At 50.6% G+C, this 27,007-nt stretch overlaps 1 protein-coding gene across 7 annotated transcripts in view; it reads left to right on the top strand.

Moving 5' to 3' along the window:
- Positions 1–25,362, top strand: part of TOM1L2 (target of myb1 like 2 membrane trafficking protein) — a 66,314-nt gene extending 40,952 nt beyond the window's left edge. For 4 of the 7 annotated variants that reach the window (XM_040574745.1, XM_040574744.1, XM_040574747.1 and 1 more), the window contains exons 8-16: positions 1,517–1,650; positions 4,098–4,146; positions 4,702–4,825; positions 5,510–5,627; positions 7,537–7,612; positions 10,413–10,478; positions 17,500–17,559; positions 19,591–19,627; positions 20,128–25,362. In XM_040574745.1, coding sequence (XP_040430679.1) covers positions 1,517–1,650; positions 4,098–4,146; positions 4,702–4,825; positions 5,510–5,627; positions 7,537–7,612; positions 10,413–10,478; positions 17,500–17,559; positions 19,591–19,627; positions 20,128–20,276 — 813 coding nt within the window. In that variant the 3' untranslated portion in view covers positions 20,277–25,362. The other 3 variants (XM_040574746.1, XM_040574749.1, XM_040574750.1) reach the window with 3 other exon arrangements.
- Positions 25,363–27,007: the final 1,645 nt, after the last annotated feature.

The following is a 27,007-nucleotide window of genomic DNA, read 5'->3' as shown; positions in this document are numbered from 1 at the left end:
GCTCTAAGGTTAAAGAACTTGATCATAAAGTGGAGCGACAGCAGCGATTCTTTATTCCAACCGGTTCCCTTCGACTGATGCATCCTAAATCTGAATCACAGAGCTGGTGAGAACCCGTTTTTGATGACAAAGGATGGTTAGTCTTTTGAAAGCTGTGAGCCTGGTGCTCTATGCAAGGGCTCCTGGCTTTGAGGTTTATATAGCCATCCTCCTTAAATAATTCCTGACATTTTCTCCAACAATCAAATGTAAACAGCTTGCTAGAGAGCCAGCTCTGAGCAGAATAGATAGGTACTGTCAGCCCTCTCGGAAAGGCAGCAAACAAACCTCTGAAATGTCACAATCTGCTTCTAAAGTGATGGGATCAAAACTGACATTGGAGAACACATTCTTCAAGCTGTTAAGGCAGCTGGATTGCACTAGGTGAAATTTATCCAGAGCTTAGGATGTCAGACCAAGCAAGGAAAACAAACACATTTTTGCTTTCATCCCGAAGGTTGTGTACCAACAAGTCATCCTTGTTTAGTGCTGAATTTTTGCTCTGAAGTGGAGCTGGGGGGGCGGGAGATGACGAAGGGACATGCTTTAGTTGAAATGTCAGTGCTTATTGAAGTAAAACCGTGGGTCTAGTCAGTGGCGCCGTGCCATATGTCACGTTTCTTCTTGTAGTTCCTCCTCGACATACCAGTCAGTTTTGACCTTTGGTCTCGAGGCCTTTCAGACCAACAGGGGTAAAAAATTCTGCTAAGTAATTGGTGATCAAAGAGATGTCCTGGAAGCAGGAGAACTCCTTCAGGCAAACTCAAGCCCAGGTTTCTTGGCATGAGAGACTTCTAAAATAAATCCCCTTACTCTATATTCTTTAAAATGTTCTTCTGAAATTTCCCGCTGCCTTTTTGCCATCTCTTGCCTGTGGACTCACTCAGTTGATGGGAGTGTTTCTGGGTACGGTTCAGTTCTGAAGGAGGTGCTCATCTTTTCATGCTCCTGGTCCTTGTTGTGTGTTCACCCTCACCTTCTCAGTATGTGGCAAGTTCTGCGTCCCCAGCCCTTCTCTTCCTGCTGTGTAGCACACATTTAGCTACCTGTGCTAGCCCTGATGAACTTTTTTTCCCCACTTGCTCCACCGTGTGCATCATTTAGTTTTTGAGGGTGATGCCGTCAAAAAGAGCAGATGGAGTTTTCGTTGGAAACTCTCTTCTGGAAAGCTGTTGTGTTACCGTGTTTTATTCTTAAAACAGATCACTAAAGTACAGTTATTTATTTTCTGAAGTGCTCAGAGTTAAAGAAGAATCAGGATGTTGAATTGTAAATAGGCTCTCAAGGTTTTATGCCATCATCTCTTGAAGGGCATGTTTGATTAGATGTGCTTTTGGGTGACATTTAATCATGCAAAGATAGACTTGTCTTAGTGTTTCTCAGCTGGGGGATATGTTTGGCTGTGAACAGACCTCAACTAAATCTACTTACTGCTGGCTGCTTATCAGAATGTGTGTGCACAATGCATTCCTCCTAGGAACTGAACCGAACCTGTAGAGCTATGCAGCAGAGAATTGTGGAGCTTATCTCACGAGTGGCCAATGAAGAAGTCACAGAGGAGCTGCTGCATGTGAATGATGATTTAAATAACGTCTTCCTCAGATACGAAAGGTGAGGCACCTTTTCTGTCAACTGTTTACATTTGTTCTGGGATTTCATTCAGCTGTTAAAGAGGTCAGTTGATGGAGATGGCCAGCTGGGCCAATGGTCCAGCATAACAAAATGCAGAGAGCCAAACCACAGAAAGCATTTACAAAATCCTACTGTTGTCTTTTATGGTAACATTCCTGTTTCAATTGTTGCTTTAAATCCTATGATTGTTTTTTTTTTTGTACTTGCAATTGAATTTTTGCAGGGCATGTCTGTAAAATGCAGGGCAACTTTGTGCAAAACTCTTTGAACTGGCGGAGGCTTGAGTCCGTAAGTCCCTGCTGGGTGGTGCTGCACGAATGTAGGAGCCTTGGGACTGAAAATAGCACAACCCCGGCTGCTGGTTCCACTTGCTAGCTTAGGCTCTGCACAAATGCTTGTGCTGCTTCCTGGCTCAGGGGACTCCTGTGAGCTCTCTCTGCCTTCTGATCTCTGAGCTTCCTACTTTCAGTCCCGGTGCAGGGGGAGCTGCCTGATGCGGGCACAGCCTCCATGCGGGTAAGGCTTTTGTTTTTAAATAACGCTGAAAATCTTGAAAAAGCCCGGCTTGCGCAGAGCCGAGGTTTTTGAAGAGCTGATCTGCAGGCATCATCCCCAGGGGCGGGACTTGGGTCAGAGGACTTTCAGCATGTCAGACAAAGGCGCTGTCAGCCACATCTGCTGCAGGAGATGACACGTGATGCAGCAGTCTTGGGAAAGTTTAATCTTCCCCGTAATGACAGGCCTGGGGAGTGAGGCACTAAAGAGTACCCTTTGTTCCTTGTTCTTAGCACAGGGCTTTGTTTCTCAAGCCTTTAAAAATAAATTAGACTCCAGATCTGTGAATCTGTGCTGTCACGGCAGAGGCTGGAAAGAAGGCTCTGTGGCCTCAATTCTGTCTTTGATTTAGCCCTTCAGAGGAGATCGGGGCAAACTTTGAAACAAATGCTGGCTTTTTATGTGCGATGGTGTGTGTTTCATGCACGAGCGTAATTCTGCGAGGGGCAGAGTGTAACTGTCACTGAGGCTTAGTTTGGTCGCCCTTAATATTTTTTCCACCTTCCTCCATCTGCAGCTTTGCTGCCTGTAGCCAGAGTGTTTGTTATCGTTGTAGACTGAAAGGTGAGCTGAGCAGTGTTAGCAAGCCCTTCGCGGTGCAGCAGCTGCACCTTTCAATAAATCCCAGTTCCTCCTCTTGTTCCAAAAGCTCCGCATCCATCACATTGATTTCTGGTGTGGGTACCAAGCTCTGGCAGTGATGGAGGCAGGGGCTCTGGCCGTCGCTCTGGAGCTTTGGATGTAAAGGAACGTGTGGTTCATAAGCCTTCTGGTGAGAAATAGGAGGTGGGAGGTGTCGTAGGTTTCCAGTTCAGGGAGCTGGATTTCCAGTAAAGCTAGACGCCCACAGTTTCCTAAAATTGAAATTTGGGCCTGGATTTGTTTTTGCTGCCTTTTAAGTCTGCATTTTCCTCTGTTACTTTAAGAAAATATTTCAGTTTGCTTGAGATTCTCCACTGCGTTCTGTTCATCTGGGAGAAAACCCAAAGAATTCTAAGATTTTTTTTTAATTATTATTATTTTTGCCAAATTTACATGTGAAATTACCTTTGAATGAGGAAAAAAAATTCTAGCTTCAGAGAAATCATGATGCTTCTCCTGGTAAGGAAGGACAGACTGGGCTCAGATGGGCCTTGGGAGTAGGTAGTTCCCCCTGCTTTTTTGAGCTCTTGAAGGCTGGGTTTGTTTGGGGTCCCAGCTGTACGGCTGGATGGGGAAGGAGCAGAGAAGAAACCGGATCTTGACTAGCCAGACTTCTTCCCCTAACAAGTGTGAGGTTTTTTATCCATCATCATTACTTCCTGGAAAATACCAGCCTATTTGAACATAGACTGTGATCATCTTTGCGCTGACCCAGAATGGTTTAAGAAATTATTTACTAAGTATTGCTTCTCTTGACACATGCTGCCTGGATAGGGCCGTGCTGGCATGCGTATGGCTTCTAATTTACATGTATTGCAGCAAGAGGGAGCTGTTAAGTGGGAGTAAGACTCACTGCGGTGCTCAACTTGTTTAGCTGGGAGCATCAATCTTACTGCAGTTGCTCCTGTCCCTTGGCTAACAGAATAGTCTATCAAGAAGCACTTAATGAAAAAAGAAAAAAACAAAGACAAATCCTACAGTGTTTTTCAGGCATGCGTGTGCTGCAAGGTCAGATCAGTCAACTTAATATCACACCAGCAAGGATGCAACTTCTGTAACTATCCTCCCTTTGTCCTAGCTTGGAGTTAAAGCTTTTAAAGTTCTCTTTTGAACCAATGAAAGCTAAGTTTAGTCACAAGCATTTCATGACTTCATTATAAACTTGCATTTTTCACTGTTTGTTGGTGACTTTAATAGTCCGTGATGATTTGTATTTATTTTTTTAACAGATTTGAACGTTACCGATCAGGACGTTCGACGCAAAATGCCAGCAATGGAGTAAGTACCTAGCTCCATTTATTGTAGCAGTAGCTACACCATACTAGCCACACCAGATCAGATAAAAAGTCCATCCAGCCCTGGGTCCTGCCTGTGGTGGTGGTTAATAGTGGAAACAAAGAACAGAGCATAAGAATGTGGCAAACTTCAGGTGACGCTTTTAGCTCAGGAAGACGCTGCTCTAAAACGTCTTTGTGTTTACAAGCCTTGATGGATTTTTTTTCATCTGTTGACTTTTTTTGATTGCTTCTGAGTCTGTGCAGACTTTTGACATTCACAGTGGTCTGGTGCTAAAAGAGGTGGAGAACACAGACACTTTAGATAAATCTGAAGAGACGTAGATTCCCTGCTGCCCTGAGCAGTCAAAACAGTTCTTTACTGTCCGACCCTTCCTGTTCTGCACTCATCACCCTAGTACCCAAGAGAGGAATCCATTTGGAAGTACACAAGAAAGGTCTTTTTAGGAAGCAACCATTATTTTGGGGGGGTTAAATGTTGTACTGCAGGAATAAATCTCCGGCATGTGTAACTTACTGTGCTTTTGTGTCCCAACAGGTACTGAACGAGGTGACAGAAGATAACTTAATAGATTTGGGTCCTGGCTCTCCAGCTGTAGTAAGCCCAATGGTCGGAAACTCAACACCCCAGTCTTCACTTTCTTCACAGCTTGCAGGGCTTGGTGAGTACCTGATCTAAACAGTGTCTATGAACACGAGGCTGTAATGCATGGACCTGTTCAAGCCTGACCAGCCTGTGGGTCTTGAACAGCATGCTGGGGCTGCTAGGAAATCCAGGTGTGTGAGTGTGGGAGCAGGTCTGAGCAACTGCTGAGGTCCCTGTCACCAACCTGAACACATAGTGCAAGCTCTTCGCACAGTGGGCTGTTGGGTTTTCAAGGAGCCATTTTCCTCTTTCACTTGTGGATCAGGGAGCCTCTGCTCTACCACACCAGTATCAGATCTCCTGATGTGAAACTGTTGGTTTCACAGTCAGTAGCTGAGAGACAGCATTACGGAGAAGACTAGTATCCGTGCCCAAAATTTTGGACCATACTACTGAATAAGGAATACCTGGGGGTGAGATTGGCAGCAAGTGCACACCCGTTTCCAGATACTGGCTTCTTGATCAGGAATAGCTATGGTGTGGTGCTTCCAGGAGGAATAAAACAATCTCTACAACTGTCCTTTCAGAAATGTGTGATTGGCAGCCTCCAGCCTCTTCTGGACAGTTGTGCCCAACGCTGCAACTGCTAACCAGATGATGTTTATAGCCATATTGTTAGTAACTTCCTCTGTAACGTACACAGTCACAGCAGTGGTGCTTGCACGTGGTTTGCTGTTTCATTGGTTTGCTTCTTTTGCAGACTTGGGTACAAACAGCGTCAGTGGCACGCTCGGCTCCCTACAACACAGTAACCCTCGTGACGACTTCGACATGTTTGCACAGACAAGAGGCAGTTCCTTGGCTGAGCAGCGAAAGAAGTATGTTGGAGTTTGTCTTTACTGTTTGAGTCACGGCCTTGCTGTTTTCTAAGGTCATAAATCTGAAACTTCTTTGCTTCACTCCAGACTGAAAAAGTAGTTTTGATGTATGTTTCTGTGCTTTTAATGCAGGCCTTATCCCACTGGTCTTTATGAGTACTAGAAAATGGGAATGTTCTTGCTTCTGGGCAGAGCAGGCTGGCTGATTAATGTTACTTGACCATCTTAGTGAGCTCACTGGAAACTTGGAAATGAACTTGCTTTTACTTCTGCAGATGCTTCCTCTCAAAAAAGCTTGTCACCCCATCCACCCGGCCAGTGCTTGAGATAGAGGAGCATAAGGGTCCTTCGTTGAAGGTCGTGGATATACTTTGGTGACTGAATTGCAGTCATCGTGGGCAGAGTTAACATCCAGTTAAACTCTCCCTTTGGCCCAGCAGTGAGACTCTCTCAGGATGTCAAGGCAGTGTAGCTTGCCCGGCTGCTGTACTATCTTTAATTTGTTTATATGTGAAGGGCTTGCATCTCTAGAGCTGCAAATTTGGCAATTTCATGGGTATTTAACAGGTCCAATTATTTTAATGTAAAACAAATTTGTGCACCTATTAAGAAATCCTTTGATCCTTGTCAAGTGAGATTCATTAAAAGACACTCAGGTATTTTTCTATCATATGTTATTTCTTGCCTCCTCCTGGTTTCAAATTCAAGAGGACGTAGTGGCTACCAGCAGTCAGAACATCATTAATATCTTGTCTCAAACCAAGAAATGTTGTTAAATAGTTTAGTTCAGACCTTAACAGCTCTGGAAAACTTCAGCTGGCAAGCTTACTGGGGTCTTTCATTTGCAGTCATGAGTATAGCTGTTTGTAGTGCCTCAGCTGCAGTGTCAGTGTTGAGAAGATGTGCTCTACTGTAGAGACATACGTTACCACTGGAGATTTCAGGCTGAGAACCCTAATGTGTAGTCAGAAAGGAGATGCATTGCAGAGAGATTTAATGGAGTTCCCTCTGTCTCTTGCGCTAAATGAAGCGCGAAACTAGCCTTCCCACACTGCACCTCCATCTACTTCTGTGAGCTAATAGAACAAGGAGCACACGATTTCACAGGGGAGGATTGCTGTATCTTCCCTGGGTTGTACTCCGTGAGCAACAGCGAGGCAGTAAAGATGCGAGTGTGACATGCCACGATGCGTAGGTGAGAGCCTCTGGGTGCTCAGCTCAGAGCCTGGGAGAAGCCAGCACACAGGAGGGGAAAGTGCTCTTCCTGCTCAGACACACGGCTCCTCCCAGGGGCAGATTTATGGGCAGGTGCTGGCATCTGCTTCAACTCCTGGTTCACCCCCTGCGCTCAGAGGAATGATATGGTTGCCTCTGTCGGCTGACTAGTACGTTTCCTTTTGATGCAGCAATTTAAGGAGCTTTCTAAAAATCCAACCTCTGCAAATAGACGATGATTAACCAACTCAGTGCACTTCTTCGTATGCTTCGCTTTAGTTCTTGTTAGGTTTCACCTGTCTTCAAGTTTCTCTCTGCCTCCTCCCCTCCATGCATCAAGGTCAGGCTTCCAAATGTCGTCTTGAAAGCTCTGCAAAACACAGTCTGTAATCAGGCCTCCTTTCATAGTCCCCTGCTAGCTGTTGGATGTGCTTATGGTGCCTCATAACCTATTTGCCTACCTTTCATAATGCCAGTCTTGCTCTTTTTAATTCAACAAGCTCGCTGGAACCGATAGCCACTCTTTATACAGAGCACACTGCTCTTTTGGAATGCACTCAGTACGCTCCAAGTCTTGTTAAGAAAAAGAACGTGCTTTCTGATTTCAGGGGAAGCAAATCAGAGTAGCGTGTACATTCTGCATGGGTGACTGCTGGACTTCCTTCTAGTTCTGTGGTTTGTTCCTTTGTTTCAGCGTGACATATGAGGATCCACAGGCTGTCAAAGGACTGGCGTCCGCCCTGGATGTTCGAAAACAGAACACAGGAGTGGTAGGTCGTTGCTCTGCGGTTCGTTATCTGAGGCTGTGTGTGGAATCCAGGCTGTAGACAGCTGCTTTGACTGAGACGTCTCATTCTGTATTCCGGTGACATGCTGGTACCGGCTATTTTGAAATTGATATCTATGAGCAAGTACTTGCTCAGTAATGATTTCTAAAGAGCTGCTACTTAGTACGCCAGCCTAAAAGGCTTCAAAATGAGAGTGGGTAAATTGTCCTGTGTTCATGCAGCTTGCCTGGGGGGTCCATTTCTTTAACTGGAGTTGTTGCTGAAAAGAATAAGTAGGGAACGTCGTGTCAACACTGGCGTGCAACTGTTTGCTTTGCTTTTTCTTATGAAAGTTGGTGCAGTCTTAATCTGCTGGCCTTTGCTTGAAGTGCATGGATGCACACGCGAGTTACAGGAAGAGAAATGGTGTAGATTTAATGCTTCACGTGCCTTGCCAAAGCTGTCCTTGCATGCAGGCTGTTATGTCCCAGGGCAGGCTCCTGCTGCCTCGTGTGGGCAGAAGAGACCCACACGCTGCCACCTCACACTGGATGATACCAGAAACTTGTCCTGGAGAGTGAGCTTGGCCCCTGTGTGCATGCCCCTACGAAGGCAGACGTGAAAAGAGCTTTCAGATCATCCCTCAAGCCCTTTCAACCACCCTGCTTTTTTAGAACTGTCCTGCGCTTTTGTACGCAGCTGTGTGCAAGTTTTTAGATGACAGAGCAAGTGCAGAGCCTTTCCCTAGGCCAATCCTGGTCTGTGCTGACCACTAGGGAGCACGGGAGAGCCAGTGTAGCGTGGGAGAGGCCGTGCAGCCTGCACACGCCTCCTGCACCCTCCGCGGAGAATTGCCTCCCCATGCCTTGGCTGATCCCACCCTGGTTCTTTCATAAGTTGAAATGGGAGTGCTCTGGGCAGCTGGCATGCCTGGCAGCTTGTGCTCTGAGCCAGGGAGAATTTGTGCTTGGAGCCAGCGGGGGTCAGATCACAGCTGCCTGCCTGCCTTGGCCACAGCTCAGTGGCAGCAGGGCTTCAGCAGTGATTTCTTACGGAGCGCCCCCCCCACCCAACAAATCTATCTGCTTGTTCCTGCCCTCTCCTCCAAAAAGGGTAATTTATAACCTGTGGCCAGTTTCAGGCATGGTCCCGCAAAAATTCGTGCCAGCATGGTATGGGTATAGGGGGAAGCATGGGGAGGCAGGGGCAGAGGTACACCGGGGAGTGAGAGAGGAGTCCCTGGGGCCGATGCTGCCGTCCAAGCCTCCGGTGTCACTGAGCTGTGCTACTGGGAGGACCTGGGGAAGGATCTGAGATTCTGCTCCTTGTTCCTGGCTAGCCAAAAGCAAGGGGCCTGCACTTAGCTACCGGTCGAGGGGGCCGTATTCCCCTGGTGGCTTGGGGTCACCCCTGTGTTTATTAGCACTCGTTCTCAGACAGCTCAGCGTGAGGCACCGCTGTGACGTGTCGTCCGCGCCAGCGTAGCTGCTGCTCTGCCCCAAGTGCTGTCGGTTCAAAGGGCTGAATCTGAACTAATCTGATGGGTCAAAGTTTTTTGGGGACAAGCGCTTTATGGGTTGGGGAACTTTGGGCTCTGAGATGTTGTAGGGACTTTCAGCCTCTTTTCAAAGGTCCTGATGACTGGATCAGGTAATCAGAATAGCTTGTTATGAAACGCTGTCTTTGGGTAGTTGCTAAACATGGCTTTTTGTCTAGTGTTGTGAGGCTTGTGGGTGTCTCTTCTTAAAGGAAATAAAAAATTAAACTTCCCTGAAGTTACCAGCCCTGGCATGTGTAGGAAAAAACTGGCAGCGCTAAGTAAATGAAAGACACGCGTTAATTTGGGCAGAGAGCTAATTTAAGAACAGCTCTAGGGAGGAGCCAAAAGCTTTGCAACACATTCTTCACACACGTCTTCTTCCAGCACAGTTGTCCAGTGCTAAATTTCAGCACATCCGACATTTCTAATGTAGTCATTCTCAGAAAGGTCTGTGGAGAGGCGGCTGGTCACGTGGCATTAGCTGTCTTTTAATATGATTTAGCAGCTGGAAACAAGACAAGCTAAAAATATGCTGTTTTCTTAATATTGCTTTTCCATGTTGGGAATTGCTTTTGTTGCCACAGAGTTGTTGCGCGATCGCAACTGGGAGGAGAGGTGTCCAAGAAACAATTCTCCAGTGTTACGCAGAGAGTGGATAAAGTTGGAGTGATTTTTCCCCCATTTTTTTTCCTCTTAGCACAAGTACTGAAATGAGACATAAGAAATTGCAGCTGATTCTCCGTTATCTGTTGTAACGGGGATAGGAGAGGCATCCCACGCAGTACGGGTATCTGAGCGCAGGGACACAAACTCGCACGTGGCTCTGCTCAGCCAGCCCCATTCGGGCAGGACCAGAGAGCTGGAACCACCACGCGGTGCCAGTCCCGAGCGAGTCCCTCCAGAGCTTCGGAGGTGGCTCTGCGCCGGGGCCCCGGCTCGGGGACAAAGTGCTGGAGGACAAGAAGCCATCCTGAGAGCCTCTGCAGCGCTGTGCCACGCAGCCTGCAACCTGCGCAGAGGGAACCGGAGGCATCAGCAGTCCTTTTAACCTCGGCTGCACTTAGAGGTGGGCAGCCCGAACGACTGCCAGGATGCTTCTGCAGGCTGCAGAGGGGGATGCAGCTGCTGCCAGAAGCTACCACGGTGTGTGTGGGTGTGTGTGTGGGTGTGTGCGCGAAGCTTTCAACTTGCTGCTGTTATATTACTTTATCACGGGTGTTGCTGTGGTTGCTCTCTTTATGGACCTTTCTGTTCTCAACACAGAGGAGAGGTAAAGGTGGGAACTCAGACTTGGAGCCCATAGACAAGTGGCTAATTACACAAGGAATGGTGAGGACTTCACCAGCGAAGCGATTCCTCCTGCCCACCCCAGTCCCTTTACCTAGAATAACCATCCTTCATTCACCTCTCGTCCTGCCCTACTGAACCACTTGAAATCAGACAGTACAAGGAGTTTGTTTCCCACCTACATTGTTACCTGGGGCAAAGGGAAAGATTTGCACCAATTCCTGGTTTGTACAGGACAAAGGCCTGCGACCAACCTAATCATTTGTAGCATCACACACCACCTTCGGATGAGGCCTGGGGATCAAATCGGTTCCTTGTACTGTCTTGATTTATGTATGCAGTATCCACTTTTCGAGGGATAAACACAAGTCTCATGCAGCTTGTTCATAAAGAGGACGCTTTCTAGGTGCCTTTAAGCAGCCTCTTCTGGTAGTGCCTGACTTTGTGGTCTGGAATAAACTTGTGTAGTTTGTAGGATCACGTTTAATTGAACTGAATAATGCAGGGGTACTTCTGTACGAGAAGAAGAGAATGGGAGAACTATGACCCAAATTAACATCTTCCACCCCAGTCAGGGAATTATGCAGGCATTAGGATTCAGACTCCAAAAGGTACAACAGCATTTCTGGCTTCAAGGGTTTAATTCCTGTGTCTAAAGATGCCAGTGTTCTGATAAAATCAAGCTTCTGGAGATCTATCTCCAAATATGTGCACATCTGACCTTGTTTGAAGTTGTCCTTTTTCAACATGCTTGGAGAGAGAAGTTGGAAAGCGTGCTTTAAGCGCAGAAATCAGAGGTAGGTAAAAAAATAGCCTCTGCTCTGCCTTAAAGCCAAGTTCCAAGACCAATTTTGTATTTTTGTACTACATAATCCATCATTTTAAGTGTTTGAGAATAGTACCAGTAATGTGACCTAACTGAACAAAGTCCAGGAAGTCCTATTGAGACAGTCCTGACTGCAGCTGAGTTCAGAAACGTGCGGTGCAGAATTCCCTCTGGGCTGCGACGTGCTTGCAGCCCAGTGCATGGGGCCGGGCGTCCGGATGCCTCTGGAACAGGAATCCCTCACGCCAGGGAGGGCCACAAATGTCCCAGACAAAGCCACCGATGCTTGAAAAGAGAAACATCCCGGAGAATTTCAGGCTGGGGAAATTCAGAGCGTGCAGTATCAGAGTGCACCAGCTCTGTGAAACGCTTGGCGTTTTTTCTTCTAGATTTAGGGCTATTCCAGATCATTTCTGAGGGCCATTTTGTGCATTTGTGAGAAGTCTGCATGCCTGAAGCATGCACAGTGCCTGGGCACACGTGTGTCTATATATACAGCCATATCTGCTGGCCTGTGCAAGCAGCCAAGAGCAGTTGTGTACCTGCTACCACACGTAGGTGAGCCCAGATGCAGGTACCTCTCCTTGGAAGGCAGAGTTTATTTCTGTGCCTGTCGGAGACCCGCAGCTCGTAACACGAGAGCGGAAGAGCCGTGCAGCGAGCAGCTCGCTTTGCCCCGATGCTGTTGGCTGCCTCACCGAGGCTCTTGCTGTTCGGCGGCTCTGTTGCAGCCAGAGATGCACGGTGCCACTGTTAGGTGTTCATCCATAATGAATAATCCGCTGATTGAGTTAGTTCCTCCTCTTTGCCTTTCCACTGTTTACAAGAGCAGGGAAGCATGAAATCGGCACCCCTGCTGTTCACACCGCTCACGCCACTGCGTTATTAAAAAACCAAACACGATATTCCTTCATTGGCTTGTGGTTATTCGGTCTGGAAAAAGGATACTGCACCACTCACGGAGGCATACGGATTTGGGGAGGGAAGGGGGTCCGGCTGTCCAGCCAGTCACTGCTCTTACAAGCTTGTCGCCTTGTTTGTACGCTAAATGTGAGAGAGAAATACCTAAAATAAAACCAAACTAATAATTAACCCCGTTTCTCTCCTAACTGGCTGTAGTTCTTACCTAGATGTGTTAATACGACTGTAGCATTTGCAAAGCAGGTGGAATAACCAGCACCCCGGGTACAAACCTGGTGTGCAGACTCTTTGGTAACTTCTTGTGCTTTTGAGATGAGGGGGAAAAGAGGGGTGAGCTGACATTGCCCTAAACTGTGCCTATACAACACGGAGACCACGGAAGGGATTTCCTCCCCTGTTCTTGTAGAAGAAACCTACCAGAGCGATTGTCACATCCCTCTGACGTGACCTGATGTTTCCAAACCCAGTTAAGCTTAGGGTGGAGCTCTTTGCACTCCACTTCTGTGCACCCCAGTTCACCAACACACCTTTGTAGGGGAAGGCTCGTTCAGGGCTCCCTGGGCACCCTCCTGCTGAATTTGGCAGCGTTGTTTCTGTTTCAGCTTAACCTGCAGCTCAGTTCTGCTGGCAAGGTGATAGCAGGACCACGGAGACTCAAACCAGTTATATCCACTAAAGCTAATGTAGTTTTATGCTCAGAAAATGTTCCTTTTTCAAGCACGTCTCAGGGATTTTAGCCAAGCTGTCCAGTCCAGGATGTGTCAGCAGTGCCAGGTCTGGGCTCTTGCAGGGCAGGCTGTGCTGGTGGTGTGCAGGGGGCTGCAGCAGCACCTCTTGGTCTCAGACTTCAGCATAAGGCCACCACTTAGCGCAGGTAATTCCAGTTCCCCTTCTCATTAATTCGAGCTGCTCTTGAGATGTGCATGAATATATCCATTTGTTAGAATAATCTGCCACCCCACTCACCTGGCAATTGGGTACCTGTTGCAAAAGCAAGCAGCAGCTGTTGTTTAAACCACCGTGTCAGGACAGACCTTGGGACAGTGGCGAGGGAGGAATGAAACCGAACCAGAATGCACAGAAGATAAACAAACAGCTTTCAGCCTTGCATCCTCACCACCAGCAGCAAGCCAGGCTAGAGGAGAGGTTCTGCTCTGCAGTAAAGCTACGTGAGTAAGGATTAAACGAAATCTTTGCTGAGTTGATGTTAATTAGTAGCAAAGTAGGATGCTGCTAAATCTACCTTCAAGAGAAAGATAGGATTTAGGACGTGGAAATGATTTGGGAAACATAAAATTATTGAAAAAAAGTCATCTTGGAGACCAAATTGCTTGAATTCGTCTGAAGATCTCGCTTCTTCTGTGTGTGGTAGGACCCCTCTCCTTCTTGAAGGCGAGCAGGCAACGTTCCCTTGTCCTGCCGAGGACACGGGCTTCTCTGCCTGCCAAGCCGTTCGATTTTACGGCACACTGCAACAAGTGTGATCCCCCCCACGTGGATGAGGACTCTCACCGTCCGGGCATGCCTATCGGATCCAGCTCGGCAGGTTGTTGTACAGGCACAACAGGCTGCGTAGGGAACACGCTGCACCTGAGCTCTTGCCTTCCCCATCCGTGCGGTGTGTAAACATACTTACAAGTAATCAAGTGGCTAATTGCATCCCTACATGTAAAGCCAAGCGCGTTCTAATATCGAGGCCAGGCAGCTATTTCAAGATCACAACAGCTTGAAATAGATCACAGGGCTGTCAGGGTGAGCTGGAGTAGGCTGCTCCAGTTCTGCTGCTGTAGGAATAACAGCCCTTTCTTTGCTACTGCTAACCTGGGGGGGGGAGTAGCAGCCAACCAACCCCGTACGGGTGTCAGCTTCGTTAAACATCTGGAAAGGAGTGGAATTAACGAAGCTCCTACAAGACAGTAGTCTAGCAACAATTAGCATGAGCCTTGTTAAACACTTTAAGAACATTAATGAGCTCACCTAGAGACCTGAATTGTCATTTCATACCTGCTTCTTTTCTCCGGTGGGATCATTTTTAATAGAAATAAAATGTGATGATAATAACCTTAAACTGTCTTTTTAAGGGTAGAATATTGGATTTTATGACTTCTGAGGAAATATATTGGCAATACTTTGGCTTTTGGCTCCTAGTGAAAACACCAACACAATCTAACTTACATGAGTATGAGCCTGAAACCCAGGTTCCTGTGGGTCTTGAGGCATTGATAGCTCCCTTTTGTTCTGCTGGCCCTCCTTTTCCATTTCCCTTTCAGTCCTCTTGAAGTGATCCCATTTGTAGGATTTTCCAAAGACTAAATAAAAAAAGGAATTTGAACAACGAGCCCATCTTTTATTTAAAGCTAGTTAAAGCACCCAAAAATATGTTGTGACTTAATTTCCATTTACAGTGAGTGTAGACTTTTAAAAAAGGAATCACAATATTCTTATAAAAACAGCTCTTGCAGCCAGCACTGACTATCTAGGGAGCTGTCTTGCCAAGACTGAGAGCTCCACTAGACCGTCTATGTTTGCATAATCAAAGTATTAACAGGACACTATCCCATTTCCATGTAGTCTGCGGCTGCCACTGCTGTTTGTTCCCATAAATTGTTGTCTTTTGAATGTGTAAACTAGCTAATTTATTTTCACTTTGCTTCTGTTGTGTTTTAGGGGATTAGCTTTAACAAAAGTCCCCTCCGCATTCTTCAGTTTAGGACTTCTGGAAAGGGGAGGCCTGCCAAGTGTACAACAGACTGGCAAAAAGTGAAATTCTGTGTGTGGTCAGTTTCGTAAATGGTACAAGGTTGTAGTTAAAACATTTTATAACTTTCAGTTGCTCTCGAGAGTCCCCCCCCTCCTGCCCCACTTTGTTCTTGAACAAATTAAACCTGATATATTTAACCCATGATTTATGGGGAAAATGGGGCTCAGAGTCTGAGGAAAGGAAATTGGAAGTTTGAGCATGGAAGGAGCGATAGATACAGAGCCTTGGCTTTTCTGTAACTGTGGTGAAATTCCTGGAAGATGGGGGGAAGCTCTTTAAAAGGCCAGTGCTGAATAGCAAATGTCTGCCATGCTCAAATGTTTATCTTACAGCTCCCTGTGCTTCTTATATGTGACCCGTGCAAAGTGTTTCCACACTTCTAAGGTTCTTGTTTGTTTGTTGCATAAAGTAGGTCTGCCTGAAAGTAGATTTTTTTTTCATTTATTTATTTATTTTTAATCTTACAAAACACAGCAGCATAACCACCTAAACTGCTGAGCTGTTCTTGGAGGATTCCTGCAGACTCAAGAGCCCTGTGATTCCTGGGAATCCATTACTTGCTCAGTCATCTGGTGTGTTTTCAGGACAGCCGAGATTTGAATTCCTCCTCCTCCTGATACAGGGACCACCGTGCTTTCTAGAGCAGCTGCACTTATTTTATTCACAGAAAAAAATTAAAAGGCGTACACATTTTGTAATATCCCTAAAGAAACCTAGGTGTCTTTCAGAGCTGCAAACTAGCCAGCAGCTCTGCAGGCTACGCCTCCCAAAGCATTACTTACCACGGGCAGCGGTAGGAAATGGAGAGAGACAGCAGCGAAACTTCTGCAGCAGCTTTTAGGTTGCTGTAGGCTGAATAAATTCATTGCTTCATATCTCTGAAGCCAGTTTCCCAAAAGCTGTTAAACTAACAAGTCAGTTCTACAAGATGTAACTTGTCCTTGGGAAGGAACACGTTGGAAGATGTCTTGAGAGCTCTCCTCTCGTTACTCGCCATCCGCGCCAGCTCGCAGCGGCTTCAACACATGGTGCTAGCATCGTACGTGCACGACTCAGCTCTCCATTACAAATGAAAGAGGGGCAGTTATCCTAAACCTGCCCCGTTCCAAACCCAACTGCAGGAACAGATTTTCTGTTTTGGATCTTCACGTAGTAGCCGAAAGCAAGGCAAAATGACAAATCGCTGCCTCTAAGTCAGTGTCTGTCTGTCTGCCTCCCCTACAAGTCCCTGGGAAAGCTGCAGCTCCCACTGGATCCACCTGCAAAGCCTCTGTCAGCTCTTCTTTCCCAGAAAGCCTCCAGGCAAAGCTGTGGCCAGCCCCTGCCACCTTTTCGTCCTAGGGAAGCCTCTCCAGCACTGCCAGGGTCTCTCGCCTGCCAGCCCCGCTGCTCGCCTGCCGTGCCCTGGCCTGCAACCTGCACGCCTGCCACTGCTTCTCGAGTGTTCGTCAGGTTGTCCTTACGAGCTCCGTTGTGGTGCTTTCCTGTTTACTCCTTCCACAGCCCTCCGTTGTATTGAAGCAGTGTAGTTCATCAGGAAACCGTACGTCTGACTTCAGTCATTTCCCCTCGCTGCCCCAGCCGCCCGCAGCGCTTTGTGCCACGGCTGCGCCGCAGCGCCCAGCACACCGTGCCGGCTCCCCCGGCACACAGCACGTGGTTAGCGGTGTTATCGCAGCAGGACAGGCCAGCCTTTGGGCCTTTTTGTTGAGTTATCGGTGGTGGGAGCCTGGTGGGTGTGCTCCAGCCAGGCTGGGTGCAGCACTGCACGGTGCAAAGGGGCAGGAGCCGGGAGCAGCAGGAGCCGGGAGCTCTGCGTGCAGAGCTGCTGTCCCGTCCTCCTCCTCTCTGCACCCTGGGGACACCGCCGTGTGCTGGCACAGGCTCAGACCCACTGCTTCCCCTAGGGCTGCCTTTGGAGAGGAGCAGGGCCGGGACAGGTTTCCATAAGGTGCTGTGCCAAGGCTCGCCAAGCCCTCCGTGGTGCGGTGGGAGGAGGATCCGGAGGGAAACATCGCTGTTTGTCTGAGGCTTGGGCCGCCTCCACCTCCAGAAAAAGTGAAATTGCTTTCATACGAGTGGTGCCAGAAGGCTTTGAGCCCCTCTTTTTGCTAACCCCTCATTGTGCCTAATACCCATTAAAAAAAATATAAGAAAAAAAGGTGTAAATTTAACATTTAAAAACCTAACTGATATCCAGTATTCTACCCTGAAAAGCTTTTCACGATCAAGATTAGAATCATCAGTCCGTCCTGATGGTTTTAATATGTGGTCGAGAAGTTTACCCATCTTGCTGGCATCCAGTCACGTCATTCCTCATAATCTTTCTCTTGTTTTTTTTTAGCCTTGTTGTTCATAAGTTCCTTTCCAAGTGTTTCTTTATTTGAAATGCCATTTATATTTTGTTGCCTTTTTTTTTTCCAGCACGTTACATCTCTGTTTTTGTTTTGTTTTTTTTTAATCTCCTTTCTGGCATTTTCCATCGCTCTGTGGCCATGATTGTGGATGTGTTTTGGTTTTTGCCTGCCTTGCTGTTCTCTCGCTGCACTCCCTAGATCCCTGTTGCACAGTCCTCTGTCATGGATGACATTGAGGAGTGGCTCAGTACCGACTTGGTGAGACTCTTTATATTTTCATTTTTCACATGATAATTAGATGATTTTTGATGCGTTGCAGTTACTGGTGTTTCTCATAACAGGAAGCAGTGAAAATTCCAAATCACGTAGCTTATTTCCTTTCGGGGGGGCGTATATAAGCAGGGGGCGATAGGGCTGTGTTCAGCAATTCAACACATTTTTTTCTGACTTACTTTGTTTTCACTTCTCCATGCTAACATCACACACGACGGCATTCCAGAAATCGTGTTTCTGCTCCCTGCAGAGGGAAGCATTTAAACATGTGTTGAAGTTTACCTGTGTTCCCCACCAAACTTAAAACACGTGTTTAAAGCTACCCAAGTACGTGTTTGCTTCTAGGCATGCTCTTAGGAGATGTTGCATCAGGGCCTAGATTCCTTTCAAATCAAGACGCTTTTGTTAAATACGTGAGCAGGAAATCTTGATGTGTTTCATCATCACAACAACAACAATAATAATAATAATAATAAAAATTTATAACAACGTCTCTCCAATGTTTATAACTTCCAGTTTCTCCCAAAAGATTAATGTCTGGTAATTATTAAACAAACAAACCAAAGACATAAGTAGCTTTTCTTTCTGTCTGGAGTTTGTTTTGCTGTGCCAGTACACACTCGGGTTAGGCGGTGGCACAGCCAGTACGCATTTATTCAGGTTTTTTTTTTTTTTTTTGATGCAAGCACCTGACTCAAATTAACCGAGAGCACTTTGGGGCCGGGTGGGGGGTTGCAGTTCAGACTGTTCTTTTAGACATGCTGTAAGCGAACCAAAGTGTTCCTTTGTGGTCACCGTGCCCATCAGGAACACCTCCTCCTGGTGCTCCTTACTGCAGAGGCAGCTCCCTGCTCCCGCAGCTCTCCTCCAGTATGGGCTTTGCCTGCCCAGCCTCCTGCGGGGCAGAGCTGGGGGCTTTGGCCCGGTTAAATTAATTTATCAGAAGATATAATGCTGTGGAGAGGTACCGAGGGAGCTCCGTACATCTGTTCTGCCCTAGACAGCCTTGCTTAAAAAGAGCAAACCGGAGGTTAGGTGATCTGTAGTTATTTCTTCACCCTTTTGGGGTGCGCTGGAGAAAACTACATGTGCCTGCGAGGCAGTGGCTGCTGCGGGTACCCTGGGGAACCTCTGGACCGTAGAAAGCTTTTAGATGCTAGGTGACGTTTGGTTCTCAGGCATTAAACACTCTTGTGAGGCCGGTCAGTGTGCTCACACTCTCCTGGTGGGAAAGCCCATGCACGGACAGACACTTTTCTGTTTCAAAGCAGGTGCAATTGAGGCATCTAAAAGGTGGTTTAGCCCATTTTTAGCGTCCTAACAGCTTGACAAGGATGCCACCTCCTTAGGCTTAATTTCCTCCTTGAAGAACTGTTGGAAATTCCCATGTTGAAGTGCACACAGCTGGTAGAAACGTGCTGGCCCCACAGCATCGCAGCCTTTGTACCTCACAGGACAGCTGCCCGGCCCTGTCCTTCCTCCAGACCGGCCTGGTCTCGTCTGTGTGCAGCGTGGGCACCAGAAAACCTCCGTGTTTTTGTAGGGGATCTAAAACGAACCCCCGCAGGAAGAACCCTAAGCTATTTTGTGGCACGTGTCCTTTGCCAGCTAAAAGCACATTTGATTTGAAAGCACGCCGCAGGCCTTTTAAAGGGGCGTGTGGCAGTGCTTTCTGCCTCGTGCAGCCCAGGTTTGGACCGGGCCTTCAGTGTGAAGTGGAAGCAGCTCTGGGCTGCCGCTCAGCTCCAACAGGGAACGGTTGGCAGCCGGCTGCCACCAGCAACCTTCAGAGGCATCTCTGGTGCTGCTCCTTTAGCTCTGAACTCGGCGATGTGTCGCTCACCACTGGCCTGGTGTGAGGGCCCTGCAATTTCCCCTATTTCCCCTACTTGCTCAGCAGTTAGCGTGTGGAAGTGAGTGGTGGAAGCCTTCCGGTTGCGTTTAACGGGTACGAGGGGTGACAGCGGGGGTGAGGCTCTGCCTGTGTGTTCACACGCCTTTTTGTTCCAATTGCAGAAGGGAGATGAGCTGGAAGAAGGAGTGACCAGCGAAGGTAAGCAGAGATGCCCGTGGCCGTGAGCCATGCCCTGTTAATGTCCGGACTGAATGATCTGCTCTGATCCCTGCTGAGATGCCGGCTTCCCCCAGCCTGCTGTTCCCCAGCGAATGCTTCTCTGTGCTCGGAAAGGCAGGAGGAGCGTTTCAGAGGAAAAAGTTGGTGTTTATTGAAGAGCCCTCCCTGCTGTACGCGCTTTCCTGCCATCTCCCTTGGCTGCGCGCTGTATTTGTGCTGGTAGGGTGCATGTCCGAGCTGCTTGGCCCTTTGGAAGGAGGTTTACCTGCTCCTGCCTCCACTGATCGCCTGGTGTGGGTTTTGATCCCCCCTGCTGCCTGAGCTGGGGTGGCTCAGAGGCCGTCCGTGCCCCTTCCTGCAATCACAGCCTGGTGGGACACCAGGCACTGGGATTTCGGACCCTGCCAACCTCTGTCCTGGGGGCTAAACGCACAGCCCCACTTCTTACCTGCCTTCCTTCTTTTTTTTTTGCATTGCAGAATTTGACAAATTTTTAGAAGAGCGAGCCAAAGCGGCCGAGATGGTTCCCAACCTGCCGTCCCCGCCCCTGGAAGCCCCCACCCCGCCGACAAACCCTTCGAGCAGGAAAAAGCAGGAGCGCTCGGAGGACGCCCTCTTTGCACTGTGAGGATTTGCTCTGCCACCCCTGGGCTCTGCAGGAGAAAGTTGCCGTCCGGCCACCTCGTCCTCTCGCAGCACTCGGCTAACAGCGAGCCCTTCGCCCCCGGTTTCACAGATCGCTTCTCCTTCTCCTCCCTCTCTGTCTCAAACAACCCATCCCCACAAGCTGACTCTTTCTATTTAAGTCCGACGCTCTTCCTGCCAGACCACGATTTTCCAGCACTTGCTTAATCCCCTCCTTCCTATCCCGGCTGCACAAAACCAGCTCTTGATGCTGAAAACCTCTTTCGAATGCATGAGTACGTCACACTGTGTTGAAACAAAAGCCCAGAGGGGAGAGAGCAGCCTTGCCCTTCAATTTATGTAGGGATCATCCTCTTCTGTAGGCAGGTCCTGCCAAGTAGACTGCTCTGTCGATCAGCATGTAATTGACTGAGCTGGAATGTTCAGAGGGAGTGTGTCTTTATTTTTAGATAAAATGTTAATGTATTGGCTTTCGTGTCGGATTCGACAGCAAGGAACAACTGTTCCCCTTTCAACATGTGCTTCACAAGTTAAAATCCTTTACTCTCCCACTCACACATCTCCTGGTACCATATGGTGGTCGCTTCTCCCCACTTTGTGCGACGCTTCATATTCTTAATCTCACAGGGTATTTTTTTCCTTGTGTTTTATCTGGGCTGGCTCTAATTTGAAAGCAGTCTGTTGGCCCTGTCCAGTCGCTCTGGCAGTTGACAAGAATGAAAAGCGCCGAGCTGAATGGATGCCGTAACGTTAGCGCATGAAGCATTTTGCTCTTTGGGAGAGCATTCGCACAGGAGGATTTTTTTTTCTAGCGTGGTTGCCTTTTTAAAATAGCTAGGTTATTTTTTCCTTACCTTAGATCCCTTCTTCAGTGGCTGCAGAGCTCTGCGTTTGTCTCGGCTGTTGTAAATAGCATCCGTGCAGACGGATGGGGCTTTGCTCACGGGCTGGGTGGGAACCGAGGTTCCTGGCTTCCCTGCCGTGCCTGGTGGGACGGACCTGCTGCTTCTTGGCTGTGATGAGGAGAGGAGAACCCTACAGAGGCTCGTGAGAGAATGCTGGTGGAAATGGTTATGCGTGGAGGGACTGGCCGTGGCCGTGCTGGAGGTGGAACAACTCATTTCCTTTAGGGCCTGAGACAGCGTTGGACACTTGTGGCCATGCTAGATGTAATCCTAATAGTTTCCGGAGCGTCCTTTGCAGCCCCTGCCCCTTTATCACTCCCAGCTCCTGGGGGACTGCTCTTCCCGGGGGGATTCCTCCCCGTGCGCCCACCTCGCCGGCGGCTCCAGCCCTCCCTGCACCCCCAAGCGTGTTCCTTGGTAGGAAGCCAGTGGCACGAGACCGCAGGATCAAAGCGAGAGCCCAATGCCGTGCGGCAGGGAGCATCTGCTGCCCTGGCAGAGGGGCAGCTTACCTGAGGAACGCCGGTGCAGGCAGCGCTGTGCTCCGCAGCCCCCTTCCCTGGGGCGCTGGCTCTTAGGCAAGCAGCCGCCTTGCTCCGACTTGGCATGGCCGGGCTGCCCGGGACGCTGCTGCGTGCCGAGCTGGCTCCGGCGCTTCTTCTAGACCAAGAAGCCGTGCTGCAGACAGCTGATGTGAAAGCGATAGAGGCTTTTATCTGGGCACGGGTAGTTCAGCTCGTAACAAACTCTCCGAGGCACGCCGCGCTCGGTGGCTTGTGACGCATAAAGCCTTGTCCCCCGTGGCCGGCTTGCAGCACTGACGGGCTGAGGGCTGTCAGCTCCAGCTTTGGAGGGAAGAGTTGTTTGGTGCAGGATTTCCAGGCCACCCCAGGCCGGCTGTCCCTCTCTGCTGTCCCTGCCATCCTCCCTTCTGTCCTGCCCTGCCTGCCTTGCCCCCCACCCCGGCTCTGCCTTGCCCCCCCTGCTGCTCTGTAGCCCCCTGCATGGCTTGCAAGCGGCCAAGGAAAATCGGTGTAAGGATGGAGATAGCTTGGGGACCGCGCTGCCTCTTCTCCCCGCTTGCTGGCTCGCCCTCCGCATCGCCAAGCCCCGCTGTGTGAGCCTGCAGAGGGTTTCCCTCTATTTTTTTCCTCTCTGTGGCTAAAGGAAAGTGCCAGGACAGCCTCAGTTAGCGGCAGGCGTGCCCTGCTGCTCTCCCGTGCTGCCCTCGCTCTCTAACACAAGGTGAGCCCGACGCTCAGGTGCCGGGTGCCAGACACCCCGCAGCCAGCTCCTGCCAGACCCTGCCTTTCTGCAGCGCGTCAGCTGTGGCCCCGAGCTCCAGAAACCCAAGGAAACTTCTGCTGTGGCGCTGATTTGATTTCAGACAGTGTCTGGTGATCGCCTGAGCAGCCTTGCCAGCGCAGAATGAATTGTTGGTATTCCTGTCGATGCAGAAAAGCTCCGTGGGTGTTTTAGGAGTGTGTTTTCGCTTCTAAATCCTTGAAACACATTGACCCTGTAAATGGCCGCATCAGGTGATTCTGAGCATGTTAATCCAGCTTCCCTGCCAAGCCCAGGGAGATAATCGCATTGCTCAAGCGTGGAACGTTGCCGAATGATGCCGAGTGGCAAGAATATCAGCGGGGCTGTCACCGGAGCCCCTTGGAGTCCCACCGCTGCGGATTTGCTGCCCCTTCTTCCCCCAGCCCTACGCAAAGACGGGAGCTGGGAACCCTGCTTCTGCCTCCTGCTAAGCCTGTCCCAACCTCGAGTTGTTGGTGCAAAGGGAAGCCGGTCCCTTTCTGAAAGAGCTCGCGGAGCTGTCGGTGACTGCCTGCTCCCTGTGGCCGGGGAGGAAAACAAATGAAAGAAGAGGGCTGGGGCTGAGGGGAGATGTGCGGCACGCGCTGGCACTGCTCAAGGGACCCTTCGGCGCTTGTAGCCCCCCCGATGCCCCGTGTCACCTGCTGGAAAGCTGGGGCCCTGCTCATGGGGGTGCTGGCGCTGTGCTCGAATAGGACAGCACCCAGGGGCTGCCTCCCTCGGGGGGCTGGGGGGGACCCTCGGTGGGCCCGGTGCAGGCCCCCAGGGCTGGCCAGGCTGGCTCCCACAGCACCCAGCACGCAGCGGAGGGAATTATGGCAGGGAAGGAGCGTGTGGAGGAGCCAAGGGTTTGTCCTGAGCCTCCTTTAACAAAGGGAGAGCTGCGCTCGAGCTCCCTAATATCCTGTATCAGGATCCCCCACCTTCCCCGTCCTCGTGTGGTCCGCGAGTAACCTGCCTGGTGGAAACTGGGGGAAAAGGGAAGGGGCTTTTCGCGTCGGAAGACTGACCCGTGATTTATTCTTCCTTTGCTTTCACCCTAAATGCTTCCTCTGTGCAAGTGGGCAGGGGCCGTGCGTGGCCGTGGTGTGAGCGAGATGAGGGACGGAGCTTCTGGGGGTCACAGCTTGCTAACGACACTAAATTATTACCGGGGTCCTTTGTCAGTTCTAATCGTACCATATTCTAGGTTAAAATATTTATTTTGTCAATATATTTCCTTTCCGGTGTGTTTTTAACCTCTTCTGTTAACCCTTCGTGTGCCGAGGTGTAAGAAATGAATGCTTTCTATTTAAATGCATCCTTTGGGGTTTTTTTAATTGTTACGTGTAGGTTTCAGCTGCTTCTTCGGCAGGTGTAGTAGCTAACAACGTGCTGTACAGACATTTAGGGCGGTTAGGTGAGGCTCATAGGAGAACTCGTAAAAATGTGGCCTGGTGTCTTTGAAAGGGAACAGCCTAAGTGGGGAGACTGGTCCATACTGGGACCCTCGCGTAGCCCCCGCCGTGCCCGTCCCCTTCCCGTTATCACCACCGCTGTCAGAAACGTGCTGGTAATTCAGCCCTGCCCTGGTCGGGGCTGGTTCTGTGCTCCCAAGCTGGAGAGGGATTTTATGGAGGGTTCTGTTCATTTGACCGCCTCCAGCTTTTTTTTAAGGGATCCACTGACCGTCTCCACTTCTAAATGGAGGACTGCAGAGCTGGCTGCGGTGGCGAGATGTTTCCCTCCAGTGGTGGAAGAACAGACCCGGGCGGTGGGTTCGGCCGGGGCAGGGGCGTTCGCCCCCCTCCCGTGAGCAGGAGCAGGACCCATCCTGCTCCTGCTCCTCTCTCTCCGCGCTCCCCTGCTCTCAGGAGCCGGGAGAGCAGACCCAGCAGCATTTCCAGCGGTCTCTTCCATCCCAGGCGTGGTGAGGTCTCGTTGTGGCTGCTGGGAAGCCCTGCGGAGCGCCGCTTGCGCTATCTCCATCCCCGGGCCAGCCTCATCCAGCCCAGTCATTGTTTACCTCCTCCGTGCTAACCACAAGGCTTGCCGAGCCTACCCTGGAAAAAAAAAACCCAGCTCAGGACAGATATTTTTATGGAAATACTGAAGCAGGCAATCAGCGAGCGGATTTGTAGGCGTCTTGGAGGTAACCCTTCAGCTGCTGGGGCACCCACAGCCCCTGCCCGCCGGCGGAGGCGAGGAGGCGGGGATCCCCAGCCGCGTCCTCGGAGGCGATGCTGGTGTCCGCCAGCACCCTTCACCCCAAAATGCAGCCTCTGGAGCAGGCTCCCAGCCCCGGCGTCCCCGCTGCTCTGTCCGGGAGAGAGGTGGGGATGCGTTTTGCTGGGAGCCAGCTGGATTTGGGGCCCCGCCGAGCTCCGGTCCTCCTGAGCCCACAGTAAACGTGCGCCCACCTTCCCCCTGCTCTGTGTTTTTATGAGTACGAGCTCCTCGTTCTGTACATGGTATTATGAGCTGTCGTTAGCCCTACAAATGTAACCTGTGTAATAGCTTCTCTGTATATTACAGCTGTAGGCTTTCCAGATAAAAGTGGATAATATTTATTTACTGAAGATACTGGATATTTTTTTGTTTGGGAACGGGGTAGGGAGAGAAGGGGGACGTAACTACTTAAAGAGATTGACTGTGTAAAGAGAAACAAAACGCGAAAAAAAAAAAAAAAAAAGCGAAGAAACCCAACACTAAAGCGTTGCTGTATTCACGTAGCAAGTGTTCACTTACGGGAGATACACCTGTATTAATCCGCCGTCGTTTAACTTGTTCCAGAAATCATCTCTACTTTGGTTCCTGCATGTGAGATACTCCAATAAACGCACTACTCGTGTGACCGGACGATGCGCTCTCTGTCTCTCGGGTGTCTTCGCCGGAGAAGGGCACGCGGGTGGGTGACAGCCCTTGTGCCCGGGGTGCCCCGATGGCCCTCGGGGGGGTGACTTGGGATCGCCAGCCTTTGGTGACCTAGAAAGCGGCTGGTGACGAGCTGCTGGGCGCTGCGGTGCCCCGAGGTTCCCAGCCCAAGCAATGGGCTGCTTCTCCTGACTCACGGGCCAGGAATTTGCTCCCCACATCCTCGTTTGTGAAGGTGGCTGCAATGGGCAGGGGGAAGCAAAGAGGAGCCACCGAAAAGCCCTGGAGAGGGGGCGTTGCTTCAGCCGAAGAGAAACGAAGCAGTTCGTCAGGACGGTGCCCTCTGTCCCGCGCCCAAAGATCCAAACCAATGCTCTGTGCCTTAAAAGCTGTTTTGGGGAAGGGGTGTGTGGAACAGCTTGGAAATCTTTCCCCTCCTTGTAGCTGGGGATCAGCATGCCTTAAATCCAGCTCTGCCCCGGCTTGTTTACCGTGGTGCTGAGCTCGTGCCTGTGTCAGAAATGTCCTGGTGGGCGCACAGCTCAGGGAGGTGCTCAGCCGCCAGTGCCCCGATGGAGCAGAAATCACAGAAAAAGCTCCGGGTGCAAACCTGCAGCGCCGTGCCCTGGCGTGGGCACCGGACGGGTGTGCTGCCCCCCTTGTGCGTGGGGCAGAGGTCCCCAGACCCCAAAATCTTCCTCTGCCTCCAGCAGGGGCCCAGGTGGGTGCCCGGGGAGGAGGACAAGCATGGCTGCGTGCCCGCGGGGGGGGGGCGGCTGCCACAGCAGGCACAGGTAGCGAGGGAGAGGCTTTGGATCTGCTGGCAGCACGCGCTAGGGCTTAACGCCGCGCTCTGCCGGAGCGCAGCAACCCCGGGGCACGGGGGGCGCCGAGGGCCAGGAGTGGTTGGGGGCGGCGGGTGCCAGCTGCCCGAGGGGCCGTGGGGTCGGGGTGCTGGGGGCAGCCCCGGTGCTGCGAGCCCAAAGTGGCCCTGCGAGCCCGAGGTGGTCACGGGCACAAAGTGGCCGCACGAGCCCAGAGTGGCCATGAGCCCGATGTGGCCATGAGCCTGTTGTGGCCACAAGCCCAAAGTGGCCATACAAGCCCGATGCAGCCACACGAGCCCGATGCAGCCCCACGAGCCCGATGCAGCCCCACGAGCCCGATGCAGCCACATGAGCCCGGAGTGGCCACACGAGCCCGAAGCGGCCACGCGAGCCCAACGTGGCCACTCGAGCCCGTCCGGCCGGCTGCCCAGCGCCCGCCGTGGCGGGTCCGGCTCGTTTCCCGTCTCATCCTTGCGGTTTCCCCCCGGCCCCGTGCCGGGGAAGGAGAGCGTCCCAGCGACTCGGGCAGCACCACGTGGCCCCGCCGGCGGATCCCGGCGGACCGACATGATGTAATCGCGGGCCCCGCGCCGTGATGCAGGATCACTCCACTCCGGCCGCCGCGCTTATTGGCTGCGTGGCGCTGGTTCTACAGGCGGGGTTTTTCCTTACCCCGCACAACCGAGCTTACCCCCCGGGGAGCCCCACCCCGCGTGGCAGCCCTCCGCCACCGAGCCCACCCGGCCTGGGCCCCCGGACCCTTGCCCACCGCCCCGCGGATGCCGCGTGGTCACCCCCGCCAT

Source organism: Cygnus olor, chromosome 15 (genome assembly GCF_009769625.2).
Source record: "Cygnus olor isolate bCygOlo1 chromosome 15, bCygOlo1.pri.v2, whole genome shotgun sequence".
NCBI lineage: Eukaryota > Metazoa > Chordata > Aves > Anseriformes > Anatidae > Cygnus > Cygnus olor.
Note: the sequence above shows the minus strand (reverse complement) of the source record. Positions and strands in the feature narration are given on the sequence as shown.